Here is a 20,089-nt window from a genome sequence, read left to right on the forward strand (position 1 = left end):
GTTGTTTGATAACACTGACAAGGAGACATGGTTGTTGTGTAATATATGATATCTTTATTAAATTCAATTAGCAGTTGCTAAAATACAAGCAAAAACTGGTTTCAGCCAACAATAACATTTTTTTTTTCTTGAATGGGTAAATAAAACATCTTGCAATCAAGTTAGCAGTGGGTAATACATGGTCAAACATCTGATAAAACATTTTCCGTTCATTACAAGCGAAATATATAACAGAACAGAAGCATCTTAGTTACAGCTGACATTGTATAAGAGTTTATTAGATGAAGGTTGCACTGGTGGTTGTTGCTCCATCAGAAATGGATGGTCGACCGCGACCCTGAGCTCTGATGAAAGGCAGACACACATGTCTGCAGCCCAGTTCACAAAGTAACCGAATTAACTCATTGCGAAACTGCACCCCAACAAAGGCATACAGGAAAGGGTTCAGGCAGCAGTGTGACAAACCCAGGCTCTTTGTAACGTCAAGGGCTGCTTGCAGTAGGCCGTAAGATTTACATTCTTCAAATGACGTATGCTTCAGGTCAACCATAGTTTGTGTCACTAAGGTGATATTATATGGGAGCCAACAGAAGCAAAAGACAAGAGTGACAAGTAAAGCCAGTCGAATGGCTGCATGCTTTGCTTGGCTTTTCTGGCTGTTGCACAAAGTAGCTATCAATGCTGTGTAGCAGTAACTCATGATAGCCAGAGGTACGAAAAAGCAAACGTGATCTAAGACTCTTTTGGTCAAAACCCAGTTGTGTGCATTGATTTCATAATTATAATAGAAGCAGGAGAGCTGAGATGTGTTTGTGTGTCCCTCAGTCACCGCAAGAAACACAACATTTGGCATTGATAAACCCAAACAGACCAGCCACAGTACAATACATGTTAGATGCACTGTTCGTTGACGTCGACTTCGCATGCTAGGAATAGCATGAACAATAGCCAAATACCGATCAAACCCAATGCAAGCTAGCAGGAAACTCCCACAGAGGAGGTTAAGATTTTCTATCAGGCCAATCAGCTTGCAGAGGAACTCCCCAAATAGCCAACCATAGACTTTGTCAACCAAACTGAAAGGGAATGTGAAAAGGAGCATAAGGTCAGCCAGGGCAAGGTGCAGTAGGTAGATCTCAGTAATGCGCAGGAGGCGCCATCGTCTCAGGAGGACGGTTATCATCAGGCCATTCCCTACCACACCCAGCAGGAAGATCAAGCTGTGAAGCACAGGCTGGAACACAGCATCGAAGGTCTGCAGGCCCAGTTTCTCCTCATCGCAGATGTAGCCTTCAGGGTGATTGAATGTTAAGTTAAAATCACTGAAGTCGATGGAATTGTCAGGGTCTCCAGTGCCTGTCACCTTCAAAATATAAAAGGTAGGGGGTGAGGGTAGATTTAATTACCTCATCACAGTTAGAGAATCACTTTGCGTGCCATGGTCTTGTGCAGATTTCTTAGTCAATTTGTTATGCAGGAAATAATGAATAGTCCAGATTTTTCACTTCCCCTACACAGTGACTCAGAAAGCAGATATGGTGAAACACTCCACTTTGGCTGTATAATAATAGCAGTAATGAATAGTAATGACTTTTTTCCCAGGCAACAACAAAGTTATTTTTATATCTGGTGAAGTCACACATTGCAATGTTAAAGCAGTGAACCATAAAACACCAGAATACGTCCACTTATGTTCATATTATAAAATATAGATAAATGGTAATGTTGTACAAATATATTGATAATTTTACCATTGCAAAGTGTTCTGTGTAAAATGAATTGCCACTTTTTCATGGTAATATTAGCGGCAGGATGTACTCTGCGCCATAACCAGTATTATCATGTAAACTTGAAAAACTAGACAACTAGAACTAAACTAGAAAAAATAATGTTTTTGAATAAGACAGACGAGTTAATATTATTATGATTTTTAGGTATATTCATTTTTTCTATAAAACAGTTTCCCCTCTTTTAATGGAAAGTGGAAAAATCAGTTCAAATAAAACAAAATTTTGGAGTTCGAACTATAAGAAACTAATTAGAGTGGAATTGCCACTGCCATTAGAGTCAGTGTTATTACTGGATCTGGACCTGTTCCCATATGTGAACATTTTAACAGCATTTTATAGTAATTTTCTCTAAAATAAGTTTATGCTTTTGATTCATATTACAAGGAATGTAGATTACCAGACTGATGATGTGTTGTGGTAAACCACTGTGATTTGTAATTAGAAATAATCACAGATATAGTTGCATATGTGTTCTTTATCTTCTACATCAGTGTGATGATAAATGAATTTCAAGCAATTTGAAACCTATGAAATATTAGAAAAATGGAACTTATCACCCTGGTTTACTTTCATGATTTCTTCCTCACTTATTTCCCTGGTGAATCAACAGGAAAGAAGCAGTTTGCCCCCGATGTAACAAACCCGCATCTGTTAAGGTGCATTTAACGGATCAGTAAATCAAGTTTCTGTCATTTGTGGGTTATGTTTCTCAACAATTTAAAAAATCCTGTAGTTGAATCTTAATCATACGAAGCAGCTCCATGTTGCTCATTGCATTAAAACTTCTTGTTATTAAACTTCTTATTAAATGCTGCAGCTGAGGCTTAGAAAATGTTAGAATTTACTGTCTTAAATAGTAGATTATAACTACTGGAAGGAGTCCATTAGCAGTTAAAGAACACTTGACTACAGACTAAAACACAATAAGACTTAACCTGTTGTTTACTGTAACCCTCATTGCTTTATGGTTATAGAAGTTTCAAACTGAAGGTGCACACATGATACATTTGAATATCTAAAATTAAATTAAATGACCCTCTATATATGCTGATATAATAAACCCCTTTAAGACACAATAGTTGTACAGAAATTTACCTTTCACTTTCACAGTTTTTTAACTATGTCTTACCTCAAAAGTGATTGTTACAGCCATGTGGGTAAATCGTGGTCACTTGAATGTATATCTCCCACTCCAGTGTGCTGAAATGTGTTGCACTTCCTGTTAGTGCTGCTTCTTCTACATTTGCTTTGCTGATTTCTTTGCCGGTAGCTTTGTTGCTGCCCAGGATGCATGTAGTAAAAACAAGCAGACAGACAAGAGCTTCATAGCAGGCTCTCTCTAGTAGGCAAGCAACAGCAGTAAGTAAGGTCAATGTAACTCCACCCTACAATATATTTTAACTTCTGACAAACAACAGTCAATTAAACCAGACTGCTAAGATTTATTTGGGCAACATCACCCGTCATCATCCAGCTTTGTCACGGGACTCAGTTCTGTGTTTTTGACAGCGACATTTATCACAAAAACATAATGGAGGAAAAACTTAACCTAAGCTCATTATAATAATTTCACAAAAATATCTTGGAGATACTGGTCAAGAGTGATGGGCTTATGACCAGAAAGTCTAATTTACTTAAGTAGCAGGTTGGTTCACCAGATAAATATGGGTGAGGAAAGCCACAGAGAGCAGGTCCAGCAGGTCAGACTGTGGTTGTATTGGGCTTTAAATACTTTGTCATCGTTTATGTAGGAGATGTATGCGCTGTATGTATACATTTATGCATTTACTGTGTGACAGGGACAGAAACAACATATCTTGCATCGATACAAACATAGACACTAGAATAATTGTAGGGGTAATACCAAAATGATTCATTTTTTTGGTTGACTTTCAGAATGCAACAAGAAAATCACTTATACCCCCCCCTTTCAGCTTATATTTAAAAAGATAAATAAAATGGATTATATGGTTTTTATGTGCAGCTGGGATTACAGATTGTTTTCCACAGAAATGAAACTGTTTACTGAAAATGACTTGATTTCCCTTAATATGATTTACAGTTAAAAACAAAGATTTTATTCGCCTCTTCGGTTTCACTGTGTGGGTGGCCTTCCGTCAAGAGTTAGTCATATTTTGCTTTGATTTTATCAAGACAAATACAGCCTATCATTTATTGTCTTTTTAAAGTTTAAAACTATACATACTAATTAGAGTTGAATTGCTGCTGCCATCAGTGTCAGTGGGCCTGGACCTGTTCCTGTATGAGAATGTTTTAAAAGCATTTTATAAAGTTATTTTCTCTACAGTAAGTTTATACTTTTGATTCATATTGCAAGCAATGATATGCTGTGGTAAACCAACTGTGATTTGGAATTAGGTATAATCAGTTATAGTTGCATATGTGTTCTTTACCTTCTACATCAGTGTGATGATAAATGAATTTCAAGCTGTTCAAACCTGTGAAAAATGAGAAAACTGGAACATGCCACCCTGCTCTATTTAAATTATAAACATGTAGGATGTACTGCTGTGAATTTCATCCTCGCTTATTTCCTTGATGAGTCAACAGGAAAGAAGCATTTCACACCTGATGTAACAAACCCGCATCTGTTAAGGTGCATGTAACGGATCAGTAAATCAAGTTTCTGTCATTTGTGGGTTATGTTTCTTAAATTTATAACAATCTAAAAAATCTTGTAGTTGAATCTTATAGGAAGCAGATCCATGTTACTCAATGTCTTAGAACTTCTTGCTATTAAATACCAGATGCTGCAGCTGAGGCTTAGAAAATGTTAGAATTATGCTTTACTGTCTTAAATAGTAGATTATAACTACTGGAAGGAGTCTGTTAGCAGTTAAAGAACATTTCACTTCAACAATTCTTGTTTTGAGTGTGTTTGTTTAGTTTTCATAAGATGACTCAAAAACAAGAATATGAACTGATGGCAATCAACATGATTCACAGTTAAAAATCAGAATATTAGTCGGCAGTTTGATTTTGCGGGTAGGGGGCTTCCGCCAATGTCAAAACAAGAGTTAGTCATATGTAACTTTGATTGTAGCTAGACAAATACAACCTATAAGCATTTAAAATATAATCAACAGCAGATAAAAGGGTGGGGGCAGGGATTCTGTTGATGAGGTGATGAAGCTTGTAGAAATTAACAAGACCAGATTTGAGGGTGTTCATGTACCTTTAGTTCCACAAAGCTCATTACATACAAGCTCATTACATACTGCCTTAAAATACATTATAGGGAGATATTCACTGTTATCATATTACATTCACTTACTAACTGAACTGTTTGGACAACTTATGGCCAAATAATTTTGAGCTAGTGCTTTGCAAGCATGTATAAATAAATAAATAAATAAATAAATAAATAAATAAATAAATGGCTTTCTTGGGTAAAATGACACAATTTCAAACATTTTTTCAAAATATGATTTATTTATTTATTTTATTTATTTCCCAATTCACACTCTGTATCTCCTGAGATAAATTGCCCATTTAAGGTTTAAAGTTAACATTTTCTCCTTTTTGATTAGTTCAAGTGCCAACTTTTGAAACATTTTATAAGCAGTTAATTAGCTGTGTTCTTAAGAGTTTTGCATAAAAAGTTTAAAAAAAAAAAAAGGTTAAAAAAACCCTGAACAATATTGAACTATTTTTTCACGTATGTATTGAAAGCAGGACACAAATCAACTCTTTGATTAAACAATGGACTATTAACATGAATAAACAAAACCTATTATTCCTGTTTTTATACAGGTAAAGACATGTTTTGAGTTTAGAGTAAGGCTAGGTTTATGGTCAGGGTAATGGCTTTGGTTAGGCAAGTCGAATGGTTAAGGTGAAGAGTAATTCTCCAGGAAATGAAAGTAAATCAGTGTGATGTCCTCTGAAGTCAGGGAAACATAACTCTCTTTGTGTGTTTGTGTGTGTGTGTGTGTCTGTGTGTGTGTGAGGCTGAGAGTGAGAGTGAGAGTGTGAGAGAGATGGGGAAGGCTCCATTCCTGTCCCTTCAATCCTCTCATTAACATACATCACAATACTCCACATTATGTATTATTGCAGACAGACACATACAGCACAATATGTACAGCAAAACCACAGCATCTTCCACATAGCAATTTGTATTACTCGTCTCATCATTACCTAAACATCCTCCCAGTTCATTTTGGTTTACTGCCATTCAAATCGTCACTGCTGCTGTTGCCATCCTCACACTGTCCCACTGTATACAGCACATCTTCCTTGTCTTCTTACTTCCCTCCTCTGAATCTGCTAAACGAAAAGCAAAAGTACAGATCTATCTCTTTCTCGAACTACATAAACTGCTGACAGAAATTCCCTGAAAACCTGTGTATATTGGTGAATTAATCAATATGGTGGAGGAATCTGCTTTAATGCTAACAGTGGCTGGTGCAGAGACGTGACAGTGATGCTGCAGCACTGTTCTCCTGACCTGGAGACTTTCATCATAAACTGCAGGCCCTTCTACTCCCCCCGTGAGTTCACCTCAATCATCCTGGTCGGTGTTTACATCCCACCACAGGCCAACGTGCAGGAGGCACAGCGGGCGCTCGCCGATCAGATACTGTGTGTGGAGCGGACCAACCCGGACTCCTTAGTTATTGTCCTTGGTGACTTTAACAAAGGTGACCTCAGCCACGAACTGCCCAAATACAGACAGTTTGTTAATTGCCCGACCAGAGAGGGGAACACTCTGGACCACTGTTACACCACAATCAGTGGTGCTTATCACGCCGTCCCCCGGGCTGCACTGGGCCACTCTGACCATGTCATGGTCCACCTGATTCCCACATACAGGCAGAAACTAAAACTGTGTAAACCTGTTGTGAGGACATCGAAGCAGTGCAGCAGTGAAGCCATAGAGGATCTGCGGGCATGTTTGGACTGCACTAACTGGGAAGTGTTCAGGACTGCTTCCAACAGTCTGGATGAGTTCACAGAGGCTGTGACGTCATACATCAGGTTCTGTGAGGACTGCTGTATCCCATCACGCACCAGGGTGAGTTATAACAATGACAAACCCTGGTTCACAGCTAAGCTCAGTCAGCTCAGGAGGCAAAAGGAGGAAGCTTTCAGGAGTGGGGACAGGGACAGGTTTAAAGAGTCCAAGTACAGGTTTAGCAAGGCGGTGAGAGAAGCTAAACGTCTGTACTCTGAGAAACTTCAGCTCCAGTTCTCAGCCAATGACTCTGCTTCTGTCTGGAAAGGGCTCAGAAAGATCACAAACTACAAACCTAAACCCCCCCACTCCATTAACGACTTCCGTCTGGCCAACGATCTGAATGAGTTCTTCTGCCGCTTTGAAAGACAGTGGGACAAGCCTGACACTAACCTCCACATCAGAGCCACATCAGAACCCCCCTCCTCCTCCCCTACCAAAGGAACGTCTCTCTCTATCCTGGAGAGAGATGTCAACAGGCTTTTTAAGAAGCAGAACCCCCGCAAAGCAGCCGGTCCTGACTCTGTCTCTCCATCATCCCTGAAGCACTGTGCTGATCAGCTGTCTCCGGTGTTCACGGACATCTTCAACACCTCACTGGAGACCTGCCACGTGCCAGCCTGCTTCAAATCCTCCACCATCATCCCTGTCCCCAAAAAATCAAGGCCCACAGGTCTAAATGACTACAGACCCATTGCCCTGACCTCTGTGGTCATGAAATCATTTGAGCACCTTGTCCTGTCCCACCTCAAATCCATCACTGACCCACTCCTGGACCCCCTGCAGTTCGCCTACAGAGCCAACAGGTCTGTAGATGACGCCGTCAACATGGCTCTCCACTTCATCCTCCAGCACCTGGACTCCTCAGGGACCTATGCCAGGATCCTGTTTGTGGACTTCAGCTCTGCCTTCAACACCATCATCCCGGCTCTGCTGCAGGACAAGCTCTCCCAGCTGAGCGTGCCTGACTCCACCTGCAGGTGGATCACCGACTTCCTGTCTGACAGGAGGCAGCATGTGAAGCTAGGAAAGCACGTGTCTGACTCCCAGACCATCAGCACTGGGTCCCCGCAAGGCTGCGTTCTTTCTCCTCTGCTCTTCTCCCTGTACACCAACACCTGCACCTCCAGCCATCAGTCTGTCAAGCTCATGAAGTTTGCAGACGACACCACTCTCATTGGACTCATCTCTGATGGCGATGAGTCTGCCTACAGGTGGGAGACTGACCGTCTGGTGACCTGGTGCAGGCAGAACAACCTAGAGCTAAACGCTCTGAAGACAGTGGAAATGATAGTGGACTTCAGGAAGAGCCCAGCCCCACCCATCCCCATCACCCTGTGTGACTCCCTCGTGGCTACCGTGGAGCATTTCCGCTTCTTGGGAACCACCATCACAGAGGATCTTAAATGGGAGCTGAACATCAGATCCCTCATCAAGAAAGCTCAGCAGAGGATGTATTTCCTGAGGCAATTGAAGAAGTTCAACCTGCCAAGGACTATGATGGTGAACTTCTACACCTCCATCATTGAGTCCATCTTCACCTCCTCCATCACCATCTGGTACGCTGCTGCCACGGAGAGGGACAATAACAGACTGCAGCGTATCATCCACTCTGCTGAGAAGGTGATTGGCTGCAATCTTCCATCCCTCCAGGACCTGTACACCTCAAGGACTCTGAGGCGTGCAAGGAAGATTGTAGCTGACTCCTCCCACCCTGGACACAAACTCTTTGAGTCACTCCCCTCTGGCAGGAGGCTGCGGTCCTTCAGGACCAAAACCTCTCGCCACAAAAATAGCTTCTTCCCATCTGCTATTAGCCTTATCAACAAGGCTAGAGAGCCCCACTGTTGCTGATCCCCCTGATCCTCAATTGCACCAATCACCAGAAAAAATTCCTTGTATGTGAAAACATACTTGGCAATAAAACTGATTCTGATTCTGATATTACTCACTTGAGAGAAAAATAAAGAGTCACCAGTATTTCACACCTATATATTATTTATTATTTGTAGAGTATAGGGCTCAAAACAAACATAGCCTATATCTGTTTGTAACTATTCTTGTTTTACACCCACATCTGGGTGATTTGGTCCAGTTGATCCTCCAGGATAAAGACATTCAACGCCTGATTAGATTACTTTTCAACAAGAACAAATAAAAATGTTCTCAACAACCTATACTTTATCAACCAAAATACTGCCCAAAGTACAATAAAGATTGAAAATAACAAAACTTACCATATGGCCGGTGTTTATGTCCCCATATGTTTCCATTTTGGATTTTGATACAACTGATGGGTATATTTTTTAATTTTGGCATGAGGTCACATGACCTGAGTCCCTGATCCATCCCCAATTCAGTGTTTCTCAAAATTTGAAGATGTACCAACTTAATGCTTCTCCCTCCATCTCCTATGCCTGTCAAATGACTATACCCCCCAGGACACAGAACCCATTTAAGGGTTAAGGTAAGACCTTGATTTGAAATGAAATCAGCTGATTAGCTGGATGGGGGGCGGGTTCAAATACGAGTGGAAGCCATCTTGAACGGCTGGTTGACAAGAGTGTTTCGTAGTCAGCTAAAAATTGATTACACCTTTCAAACGCCACAGAAGAGACCGGTTATTTCAGTTATCCGAGGTAAATGCATTTACATCTAAACTATTGCTACTTGTAGGTAGTTCTTTATCAATTATACATATATATCTTGGTAACTTCTACGATTAACGTGAACTGTTAATGTTATTCCGCCATCGTTAGCCAGTTAATGTTAGCTTGCTAGCAGACCTAGCACGGCAACTGAATCGGCTGGAGTAGCTGATATTCGTTGGTGGTGGATATCTAGTCTTGTTTTTAAGTTAACATTGGGATTATATCATGATATTGCCACTATAGTTATAGCGTACCGGCTGGCTTTAATTTTGTCTGAATCCGGCATCTTACCGTCGCACAACATTAGCATGACGCTAAGGCTTGCTAGTTGGCCAGATGTCGGTGGCTAGCAGAACGGTAGCTCAACGCTAGTTGCCTTCTAGTTAGGTGGATTAAATAGACGCGGCGTGCTCCTGGTCAGTCACGTATTAGTGTATTTGTACACTAGTCTTCCCAGACTGCATAGTCTGGGGTAACTGTACAGGTAATAACGGATGAGCTTTAATGTCCGTATAACGACGCAGTTTCTACATTGTTAGCAAAGGTTAACGAAATAACACCCACCTCTGCGTCGGCTAACTTTTGACGTAGGCCAGCCAGTACTGTTACAGCTATTGATTGAGCTAAATGTTGATTTGATAAGCCTCCCAGTACAACATATCGTCTTTTGCCTCACAAGTTCAATCAGGTATATAATTTTTTCGTCTGGAATGGGGTTTTTGACATTGTGTCTCTTATGTTTCAGGGTTGGAAGAACCTCAGTAAGGACGCGGCGGCTCAGTTTGGCTAAATGAGATGGCTAGCTGAACAGCCGGCCAATGCTAGTTAAACCCTCCTGGTGTGTGGTTTTCCAGATAACATTCGCAGATTACATCTATGCTAAGACCTAATTTGCCACAGGAATCTATGCTTAGGAGTCTTCTAAAAAGTGAAGAGAGGACTTTGTTTCTTGATACCTGATGTCAAAGAAACAATATTGCTGAAGAACCTGCTGAGACAGAAGATTTGGACACTTAACATTTAGATAAGTATTAAAGTATCAAGAGGGAAAGACAATCTTGAGTGGTCCCAGTCAAGGGGACTCACTTCATCCAGAGACTGTTGAGAGTTTCATTGCAATTGGAACAGAAAAGTTAAGCAAAGTAAACATGAGTACCGCCAGGACAGAGAACCCAGTGATTTTGGGCTTGTCTAATCAGAACGGACAGCTCAGAGGCTCAGTGAAGCCTGCTGGAGCACCAGGTGGAGGTGGAGGAGGCCCTCAACAACAGCAGCTTAACCAGATGAAAGGCACAATTAACAATGGTAATACCCAGCCAGCCCCAACAACTAACGCTGTCATCAAGTAAGTCATTTGATAGTGGAAAGCCAAGAATTTGTACTTGTTTATATGCATGTTGGCACAATTATTATTGTCAATTCTTTGTGATTTTTGCTTAATAACTTTGCTCTTTGCAGGCCTGGAGATGACTGGAAGAAAAATTTAAAATTGCCCCCTAAGGACATGAGGATGAAAACTTCGGTTGGTACAAGACCTGTTACTGATCTGAAATCCATCTAATTTGAATGTAGCAATTGCAGATACCTGTTTACTGTTACTTGTGCTTTTGAAAGATCCTCTTTCAAATTATGTCACTGTTTTTCAGTCTTTATTATATTAAGTGTTCATTAAGCATTTTGAGAAATTCCCCAATGAGTTCTCTGATTTTGCAGATCTTTCAACCATGCTAGTAAATATTTCTTGGCTATCTTTATAAAGCATGGGGCTTTACTGTACATACTATTATTATGAACAAGGTGTCGAACAATGCATTTGCCTTGTGTTTTATTTAGAAATTAACTCCTTGCAATATGTATGCATTAACCATTATGTGGTAATAGTGCCACTGATGTGCTCACAGTTATGGTTAACATTGCTTCTACTCAAGCTGTAATAGAAACTTGCTACTCTTCTCCAAATTTACAGAAATGTCTTTTCTGTATTATGTGTATTAAAAAAAATATCTTGTCTTTTTCGGTGGAACAGTACTCAGCATTTTACAATTTTGATTAATACTTGTTTTTTGACAATTACAGGATGTGACTGCAACAAAAGGCAATGAGTTTGAAGATTATTGCCTAAAGAGGGAGCTGCTCATGGGAATCTTTGAGATGGGCTGGGAAAAGCCATCTCCAATCCAGGTAGATTCAGGCTCAACTCTTTGACAGCTGAACAAGAAGGTGTCAGTGTGTTCAAGGAAGTGCATGGTTTCATAATTTTAGAGTTGGGTGTATTATCCTGGCAGCCATTCCAGTGCCTTGACCTTGACACTTCACCAAAATGTTCTATGGTACCTTTGCTAAATTAAAACATGAAATACTTTGATTAATAAAACACTCAAAATAATTGCAGTCTATCACTAATTGTCTCACTCTGTCACACTACATTAAATGATGTGAAATATAGTGAACAGGATTTTATGCAATGCATTTGAAGTTCCTGTATCTCTGTATTTTGATTGGCACAACATTTTGTACAGCCATTCATGGTTCCCAGATTTATAGAATTGTTATCTCTAGTGTAACCTGACTTTGCCTGTATTGGCTGCCATCAGGTAAATTTCATTTTTCTACACTGTTTTGATTTATAACCACATGCCTTAAAAAAACTGACATTTCCGTCAGCCTCAGCTCTGCTTCTTATAATTTATCAAATGTTAAACCAAGTTGGTGAATGTGGTAAATATTATACCTGCTAAAGATTAACATGCTTGCATTATCATTGTGTGCATTTTAGCATGCTAGCCTTGGCATCAAGGCCAAAGCGCCGCTGTGCTTAAGCCGCAGCCTCCATTCCTTTTGCTTCACTGATAAATCTTAAATAAAATTACCATTACTGTGGTAATTACATAAATAATGACCAGTTAAGTTTCACTTCTCTCTCAGGCACACATGATTGGCTTTGTGTGCTCTGTTGCTCTTTTAACTAATGAACTGTGACTTGAAAAATTAATCATTTACTTTTCATCCAATCATTCTACATGTAATACATTTAAGTGAGAATGCAAAGAATCTTTGAACATATTTTGTTAGAGGAGACATAATTTGTAGATGCCAAAATGCGCTGACTTTACTCAGCCATACAAAGTAGTATTCAGTGTTAATGTTATCACTGCTTTTTGTGCAGGAGGAAAGCATTCCCATTGCACTGTCAGGAAGGGATATTTTGGCCAGAGCCAAGAATGGCACGGGAAAGAGTGGAGCCTACCTCATTCCCTTACTTGAACGCATTGACCTGAAGAAGGACTGCATACAAGGTGAGAGAGCTAGTTTACTCATGCCAGAAAGATGACACTTGAGTCTTGCCTAATCTCAGTCATGAAAGATGAAACAAATTACAGAATGAGAATAAAATCTATACCAAGCACAGCTAATCATTCAAAGCCATTCCTTGCTGTTGGTTGTTTGTTTATTTATGTTCCAACTTCTCAAATGTCAGTATTTCCTGGTTTTCATAAGCTTCTGTGATAGTACACCGAATGGCCTAAAGACGAGTCCTTGATGAAAATAATTGTTAGTAGTTACCCTATTTACCCTATGTTTGACTATATTCAAACAGAGTAATTATCAATCAAGCGATCATTCACTGTAAAACACCTTACTCTGGAAATGTATGTAATAAAAGAATTATGTGCGTCAAGCTTCAGTGTAGTTTCTACCTCTCATTGTTGTGACTGGATTGTTTTAATGGTTTGGATAAGCTTTGCTCATGTGTCTAAATTCAGCCTAAGATGGCTGAGGCTTAATAAATAGGTAAATACTCACAAGACTGTCTGTTTTCCCAGCTGTGGTCATAGTGCCCACCAGAGAACTGGCTCTGCAAGTAAGCCAAATATGTATCCAGGTCAGCAAACACATGGGTGGAGTAAAGGTAATGGCAACCACGGGTGGAACCAACCTACGTGATGACATCATGAGACTCGATGAAACAGGTAAACTTCACAATTTTAATTAGATTACCCTGATGTGGAGATGGATGATTGCTGTGCCTGTCTCCATGCTAAATACTGTGTTGATAATATCTATCTTGAATGACTTACTAAAGACTAAAATATTAATGTTGGCACTTAAGCTCTCATTCCTGTTAGGCAAAAGTCAATGAATGTGTCTGCGTTGATTGATTATTACATAATAGGCAGTGCAAGCAAATGGAGATCCCCATCTGTTCTGTGCTTCCTGTCAAAAGTAGGCATAATATTTTATATCTCTGGGCACTGGACTGAGATCTGTGCAGCAGACTAAGACTAAGGTTATAGGCATACAGTAGATGCATTTTGAGGCCCATATGATGGATATATACATACTGCTGCACTGAACATAACACTGCCATTCTTTAAATCAAATCTTGTGTAATTTTTTCTACCAATGTTTTTGTTTCATAGTACATGTGGTCATTGCCACTCCTGGGAGGATTTTAGACCTCATTAAGAAAGGAGTGGCTAAAGTCAATCAAGTGCAGATGATTGTTCTGGATGAAGTAAGTTAATTTTTTTTGTTCTGTTTCACCTGTATTGTTTATAAATAAACGAATGACATGTTGCTGTAAATAACTCTCAATAAATCTTTCCTCCTTATGTCTTTCTGGTCAACAGGCTGACAAACTTCTGTCTCAGGACTTTGTGGTCATGATGGAGGAGATACTGGGCTTCTTGCCCAAACAGAGGCAGATTCTGCTTTATTCTGCAACCTTCCCTCTCAGCGTGCAGAAGTTCATGGTACATTATTTGCATATTTTAATTTCATTATTTGTGTCATCATTTTCCATTAGCTGATAAACATATCTATCTTTATAATGTGTAGGACAACTAGAATATAACTCCCCTTTTTGACCTATGTTGTAGAATGCCCACTTGCAGAAACCCTATGAGATCAACCTAATGGAGGAGCTTACGCTGAAGGGTGTGACTCAGTATTATGCTTATGTAACTGAAAGGCAAAAGGTCCATTGCCTTAACACCTTGTTCTCCAGGGTAAGTGTTGCCTTTGTTCACTTCATGATGCAGTTTATAATTAACTTCAGCTGTGTCACGAATAGAGCAATGAAAAAGTCCAAGCAAACTGCAGGCTTTTAATGCAAACTTTGTGCAAGAATGATGTCATAAATACTGCATTTTCTAACATTTTATATTGTATTGGACATTATAAATGTTTATTATTGGATACTTGCAACAGATGGCTGGAAACCTCACAGCTCAAGCAATGATTTCACCAGGATTTGATGTTCTTTTTTCAGCTCCAGATCAACCAGTCTATAATCTTCTGCAACTCCTCTCAGAGAGTGGAGCTTCTTGCCAAGAAGATCTCCCAGCTTGGTTATTCATGTTTCTATATCCATGCCAAGATGAGACAGGTCAGCTCAAAGTACTGCCTCAGAAGTACTTGTTTACCAGCTTAAGACCAAAATACACAGGTGGCAATGGATGCATGCCAGAACAGCTGCTACTATTACTTTCAGTGTGCATGAAAGAGGTGCATCGAGTAGACATACATGTGCCTTTACTTGATGCGCAGCTACAGTTCACGCCAGAGCTCTATTTCTGGACTACCGCTGCCATTGCCAGTTTTTTTTCATGATGAGAAACAGCCGTGTTGACACCTGGGTAACTGAACAACATGTACAAACAACAGCTTTTGGACTGTCCCGTGTTGTCATCTACTGTTACAGCACTGAAGATTAATGTATTCACCATACAGCTTTGTTATTGCCTGTACAACTTGACTATATACAGTAAAAGCTGAGCTGCAAAACAGTGTAGCTACACACAAGCAGTACTGAACAGTACCGTTCTTATGCGGCTTATGCTACATGCAGCTGTGTATCTTAATGTGATGCAGATGCTTGCATATGAGTGAGTGTGGCTTCTAAATGAACTTTGCTGTTTTCTGCTCTCCAGGAGCATCGCAACCGTGTGTTCCACGACTTCAGAAACGGCCTGTGTCGGAACCTTGTCTGCACTGGTAAGTGGTAGACATGTACATCTGCTTTTACAAGCACAAAACGTTTTTGCAACAGGCAGCTAACGTGAGACTGCTTACATGTTATCACCGCCATACTTGCTCTGCGCCACCTCGAGCCGTTATGTGGCGATGCACATGAAACTTCACTGTTGAGCTCATAGTTCAAATGATGTGACTATTTTCAGTCAGACTACAGGTGACCTGGATGTGTATGAATTAACAGATGTAATATTTGTCTAGTTAGTAAAATAACTGACTCCTCTTCATTATGAATATCAGTTCTTGTTTAATAGTTATGTGATGACATAATGGCATTGAGCTGACCTAACGGTTCTGGCTCTGGTTCTTGTCTTAATATAAGCCCACAGAGAAAAATATCAGCCACAAAAGACAAATCAACAAGATGTAGTACTGTAGCAGGACATATAGATAGGATAACAATGAAATTTCAGGCAGAAGGCAGAATAGAGACCTAAACAAGATGAGGCTGCCACAAATCCTTTTACTGTGCCACGGTTTGTCTACAATGGGCTCATGGTGCTGATGAGAGCACACAGTTTTGTTTGGAGTGTGCTGTTGTCTTTGGTTTTGGTAAATGGAGAGTTTTGCTACCATGATAGGATTGTGAGATAAAGTGAAACGAAAGTAGGACTCTGTATGGTTGTGACAAAACATGCATGCAAGTACACACTGTACTCTCGATACAGGTGTGTTCACATTCATTGTGTCATGGTGTTGGCAACAAAACTGTATTGTTTAGATCTTTTACTTTCAGTTTGTAGTGGCTTGTGTGGGTTGAAATTAACTACTGTTTATTACTCTGCAGGTAATGGAACATTTTGGTCAAATAATATGTTGGTGTAGGATTTGATTTCTTGCTCTGTTTCCTCTAGACCTCTTCACAAGAGGAATTGACATTCAAGCTGTGAATGTTGTGATCAATTTTGACTTTCCCAAGCTGGGAGAAACGTACCTTCATCGCATTGGTAGATCTGGTAAGAGCCCATATCCAATATTTGTTTTTTTGAGCCTCCTCTTTTGTACAAAGAATTATTGTTTGGCAAATAAAAACAATTCAACCCTCGCTTCCTTAATATCCAGGCCGATTTGGACATTTGGGTCTTGCCATCAACCTCATCACTTACGATGATCGCTTCAACCTGAAAGGAATTGAGGAGCAGCTTGGAACAGAGATCAAGCCCATCCCTGGCATCATTGACAAGAGCTTATACGTGGCAGAGTACCACAGTGAGAGTGGCGAAGAAGTCAAGCCATGAGCCAGTGAGTACAGACACTGACTAGTAATACACACAAGTACTGACTTTTTCAGAATAATTCCAGGATGACTTCACTGCTTTTCTGTTTCCTCATTGTCTGTCTAGTGATGTCACTGTAGCCACTTCAACACACAGTCCAGAACAGCAGATTTAATCACTGGACTGATTTATGGCAGGTGGTACATTTTGCTGTGCTGGCACATTGTTATTGCTCACGCAGGGTCGTTGGTAGAGCTTACTGGCACAACTAAATCTAATTTAGCCATCATTGCTGTCATTACCTAGACAATGCTTTTTCTGCTGTGCCAGGTAAAAATGTCCCCTGTGAGAAAGGTGTTACCAAGACATGAGAAATGTGATCTGCAGTGATGACAGGAGAGATGTAGGAAATGGAGCAATAGCTGCAGTTGTTCTGGAACTGTCTATTAATCTATTTGTTACTGTGCTGTGACGAGGCTGCAGTTTTTGTACTTGAAAGATTGTGCCCAAAACTCACCTGACAGAAGGTGTTTGGCTTTGGGTCCAGGAGCCCTTGATTTAGACACTCATTTTGTACTGCTGCAGGATAGATTTTCTCTGTCATGTTCAAGTTTACTGTTGGGGTGGGGGGTCTAGAACTAATTCTAGGATCATTCATCAAGGTAGTTCTTTTCAGTATTGGATATTTGCTGATACTGGGTCTGATCTGACAGGACTTCATATACTTTTGGAAAAAGCACATTTAAATGATGTCTTCATTATGGACAAAAACGAGACAATGATTTGTAACATAACATTAGTGACATAATTGTGACTTAGGTGAAGATCTGACCATATTTAAAGACTAAATTTAATACATAAATGAAGATGATTCCAAAGGGTTCATTTACAGAACAGTACAGTAAAGATAGGATCAGTATTTGATCATGATTGTTAACTTCTGCCAGCTTTACTTTCTTTTTATCAATTATATTAAGGGACACATGGTGTGGGAATGATTTCACTATACAGCAATAAATAAAAGTTAGAATGAGTATGTTCATCTGAAGGACTTTAAGCAGCCTAGACTAATGTAAATAGAGCTTGACTAACAGTTACTTGAATACAATCTAACTTAAATTCACAATTTTCTTTCTCTCTCCAGATCAGTCCATCCTCCATTCCCCTTTGTACCTTTTTTCATCCCCCACCCACCCCCCTGTCTTGGAGTTTTTTTTTGTTTTTTTTTTCTTAAATGTACAGTTTCTGTCTGTCTTCCTTTTTTGGATGCCACCATAAGGAATGTGTATTTTGATGGACGCTTTTCGGAAGAACTCATTTGCCTTTTTATAGGGCTCTGTGCTGCACCACCACATCTGAAGACGTAAGCACCAGGAGGAAAGCATGGGACCAAGTTGAAAATATCAATGCACATTGTGACGATTCATATCCACCATTGACACAAAGCCAGCACCTACAGACCCCTGTACGACACCCTCCATTCTCCACGTTTTATTTTGGAAGTTTTAACCAATTTGTATCAAGTGCCTTAACAAGCAGTTCAACTCGTTCTAAAGTAATAACTCTGCATTATCCACCATCTTGCTCACTTCATACCACACACACATTCACCTAATTGAAAAGTCTTTACACTAATTTAATGTCTGACCACACAGGTGAATGCATAATTGTTTTTGGTTGTCATCCGTTCGCAAGGAATGGAGATAATTAGGAGGGAGGCTGGTCTGATTGATCTGTTTTGCTGGTTTAGCTGCACTTGAGTCTGGCTGATAAATGAGGACACACTTGGATTTCCATGGACAGTGATGCTGGATTTTTTTCCAAGAGACAGCCAGACTGTCCAGTCGCTTGTGAAGAAGCTTGTGCTTCTAAAAGACCCAGACCCTTTCCTCTGTCTTCAGCATCAGAACACTAAAAATGAATAAGCAGCCCCTCAACACCATGAGTCATGAGGATTCCTGTTTTGGTGGAGCATAATTGGAGGGAATGCTTTTTTCTTTTTTGTCCTGTGTTTCACCTTCCTATGGATGGCCATACATAATTCTGCGAGACGTGCAGCAGAAGTGGGGTGCACCATACACCTTGTGTAAATACCTTCATTTTAAGATTGTTTTAAACAAGTTCAAAAGGCTGGCTGACAAACTGCAAAGCTCTTTTCCCCCCTTCTCTCTTGTTAGCACTGGAGACTGTTTCTTTAACTGCCAGTTTGTTTGATCTGCAATATTGGCCTGTGACTTTATTTATAATTTTAAAAATTGCAGAATTTATTAGAAACTAAAACATTTAAATGACCTTGTGCATGAAATGTTTTTGGAGGCAGAGTTCATCACTGATAATTTTTTAGCCCCTCCAAATTTGATGGCTAGTGCAATTCTTCAAAGCTGCACTTAAACTGAGATTGTTTAAACTGTTGCCCACGTTCTCCTGCTACCAGTGTTAACAAGTGCTCTAGGCAGATGGCTTTGTCAAGCTTGTGCATTTGAGTAATGAAATCTTTGTTGTCACCAGCCTTAACTTGTGAAACTGACTCTTGAGACACACTCTCAGATCGCCAGTTAAAATGAGTGTTGTTATTGGAAGAGAAAATATTATTCTATCATGTAGTTCTACTCGCTGCAGTGCAGCTGAATTGGCAAAGAATTAGTTTTCGGGGGGAGGCATTAGCTGTTACGTTGATCTGTGCTCTTCAAGCACAGCTATATTACTTCACAAATGTTGGGTAGAATGCTGTGGTTTTATTTTCCCCCCTTTTTGAAGAATGTTGGCCAAATGCATCAAAATGAACCATCTGACCTAAAATGTAGCAGGAATTCATTCTCTGTGCATTGCAAGTTAGTTGGCTTTCCTAAAAGCAGCTAACAAAAGATGCTTTGCTAAAAAAAAAACAACCTGAGCAGGTTGGGCTGCACTTAGCGCACAGAGATGGGTTCAGGCAATAACACTGACTGCACTGCTTTTTGTACACTCATGTCCAGAGGGAAGAGAAGTGTATGTTGGTGCAGACCATTAAAAAAAATTGCCATGGAGGGGGAATGGGCATGAAGGATCACAAAATTACTGTTAGTCGGACTGCTTGTTTAAAAAAAAAAAGGAAAAAAATGTGGGCACCTCAGACTGCTGAGTTTATGGCTTATTTTTCTGCCCTCTATTGCTTTGATATTTTGGGTTTGGGTTAAATATTTTGGGTTTACCTTCTGCATTTTTATGCAACATGACAGCCTTAATTTGCATTAAGGTCCTCTGACCATTTGTTTGGTCAGAACCTTTTTGTGAATGAGGTTCCCTTTATGATGGTGAGATGCTCTCTTGACTGTTCTAATCAATGAGAAGTGTTACCGCACATTTAATTTAAGCTCTTTTTAAAAGATAAGTGTAAATGTTGATTAGTTAAAAGACTTCCCTTTTATTTCTCATTGG

General features: G+C 40.0%; 2 protein-coding genes across 2 annotated transcripts; one reads left to right on the forward strand and one right to left on the reverse strand.

Annotated features, from left to right (window-relative positions):
- Positions 1 to 143: 143 nt before the first annotated feature.
- cxcr5 (chemokine (C-X-C motif) receptor 5) lies at positions 144 to 3,068 on the reverse strand. Its single transcript, XM_071496511.1, has 2 exons — positions 2,920 to 3,068; positions 144 to 1,363 (listed from the first exon to the last, which is right to left on the reverse strand). The coding sequence occupies exons 1-2, from the start codon at positions 2,941 to 2,943 to the stop codon at positions 278 to 280; spliced, it is 1,110 nt and encodes a 369-aa protein (XP_071352612.1). The 5' UTR covers positions 2,944 to 3,068; the 3' UTR covers positions 144 to 277.
- A 6,202-nt stretch (positions 3,069 to 9,270) lies between these two features.
- ddx6 (DEAD (Asp-Glu-Ala-Asp) box helicase 6) lies at positions 9,271 to 19,560 on the forward strand. The gene is made up of 14 exons (XM_071496510.1): positions 9,271 to 9,407; positions 10,165 to 10,764; positions 10,878 to 10,941; positions 11,496 to 11,600; positions 12,586 to 12,715; positions 13,244 to 13,390; positions 13,841 to 13,935; positions 14,051 to 14,173; positions 14,300 to 14,428; positions 14,692 to 14,808; positions 15,353 to 15,416; positions 16,310 to 16,411; positions 16,518 to 16,697; positions 17,817 to 19,560. The coding sequence occupies exons 2-13, from the start codon at positions 10,568 to 10,570 to the stop codon at positions 16,691 to 16,693; spliced, it is 1,449 nt and encodes a 482-aa protein (XP_071352611.1). The 5' UTR covers positions 9,271 to 9,407; positions 10,165 to 10,567; the 3' UTR covers positions 16,694 to 16,697; positions 17,817 to 19,560.
- The last annotated feature ends 529 nt before the right edge of the window (positions 19,561 to 20,089 follow it).

This window comes from Trachinotus anak, unplaced genomic scaffold (genome assembly GCF_046630095.1).
Source record: "Trachinotus anak isolate AG129_WGS33_773 ecotype Australia unplaced genomic scaffold, CSIRO_AGI_Tana_v1 ptg000014l, whole genome shotgun sequence".
Classification (NCBI taxonomy): domain Eukaryota; kingdom Metazoa; phylum Chordata; class Actinopteri; order Carangiformes; family Carangidae; genus Trachinotus; species Trachinotus anak.

What these genes read in the sequence shown, in the direction of transcription:
- cxcr5 (XM_071496511.1), bottom strand. Translation starts at nt 2,943, where the DNA reads ATGGCTGTAACAATCACTTTTGAG. An exon ending in CTGTAACAATCACTTTTGAG is followed by an intron (nt 1,364 to 2,919) that starts GTAAGACATAGT and finishes TATATTTTGAAG; the next exon opens with GTGACAGGCACTGGAGACCC.
- ddx6 (XM_071496510.1), top strand. Translation starts at nt 10,568, where the DNA reads ATGAGTACCGCCAGGACAGAGAACCCAGTGATTTTGGGCTTGTCTAAT. An exon ending in GAAGAAGGACTGCATACAAG is followed by an intron (nt 12,716 to 13,243) that starts GTGAGAGAGCTA and finishes CTGTTTTCCCAG; the next exon opens with CTGTGGTCATAGTGCCCACC. An exon ending in TCAGCGTGCAGAAGTTCATG is followed by an intron (nt 14,174 to 14,299) that starts GTACATTATTTG and finishes CCTATGTTGTAG; the next exon opens with AATGCCCACTTGCAGAAACC.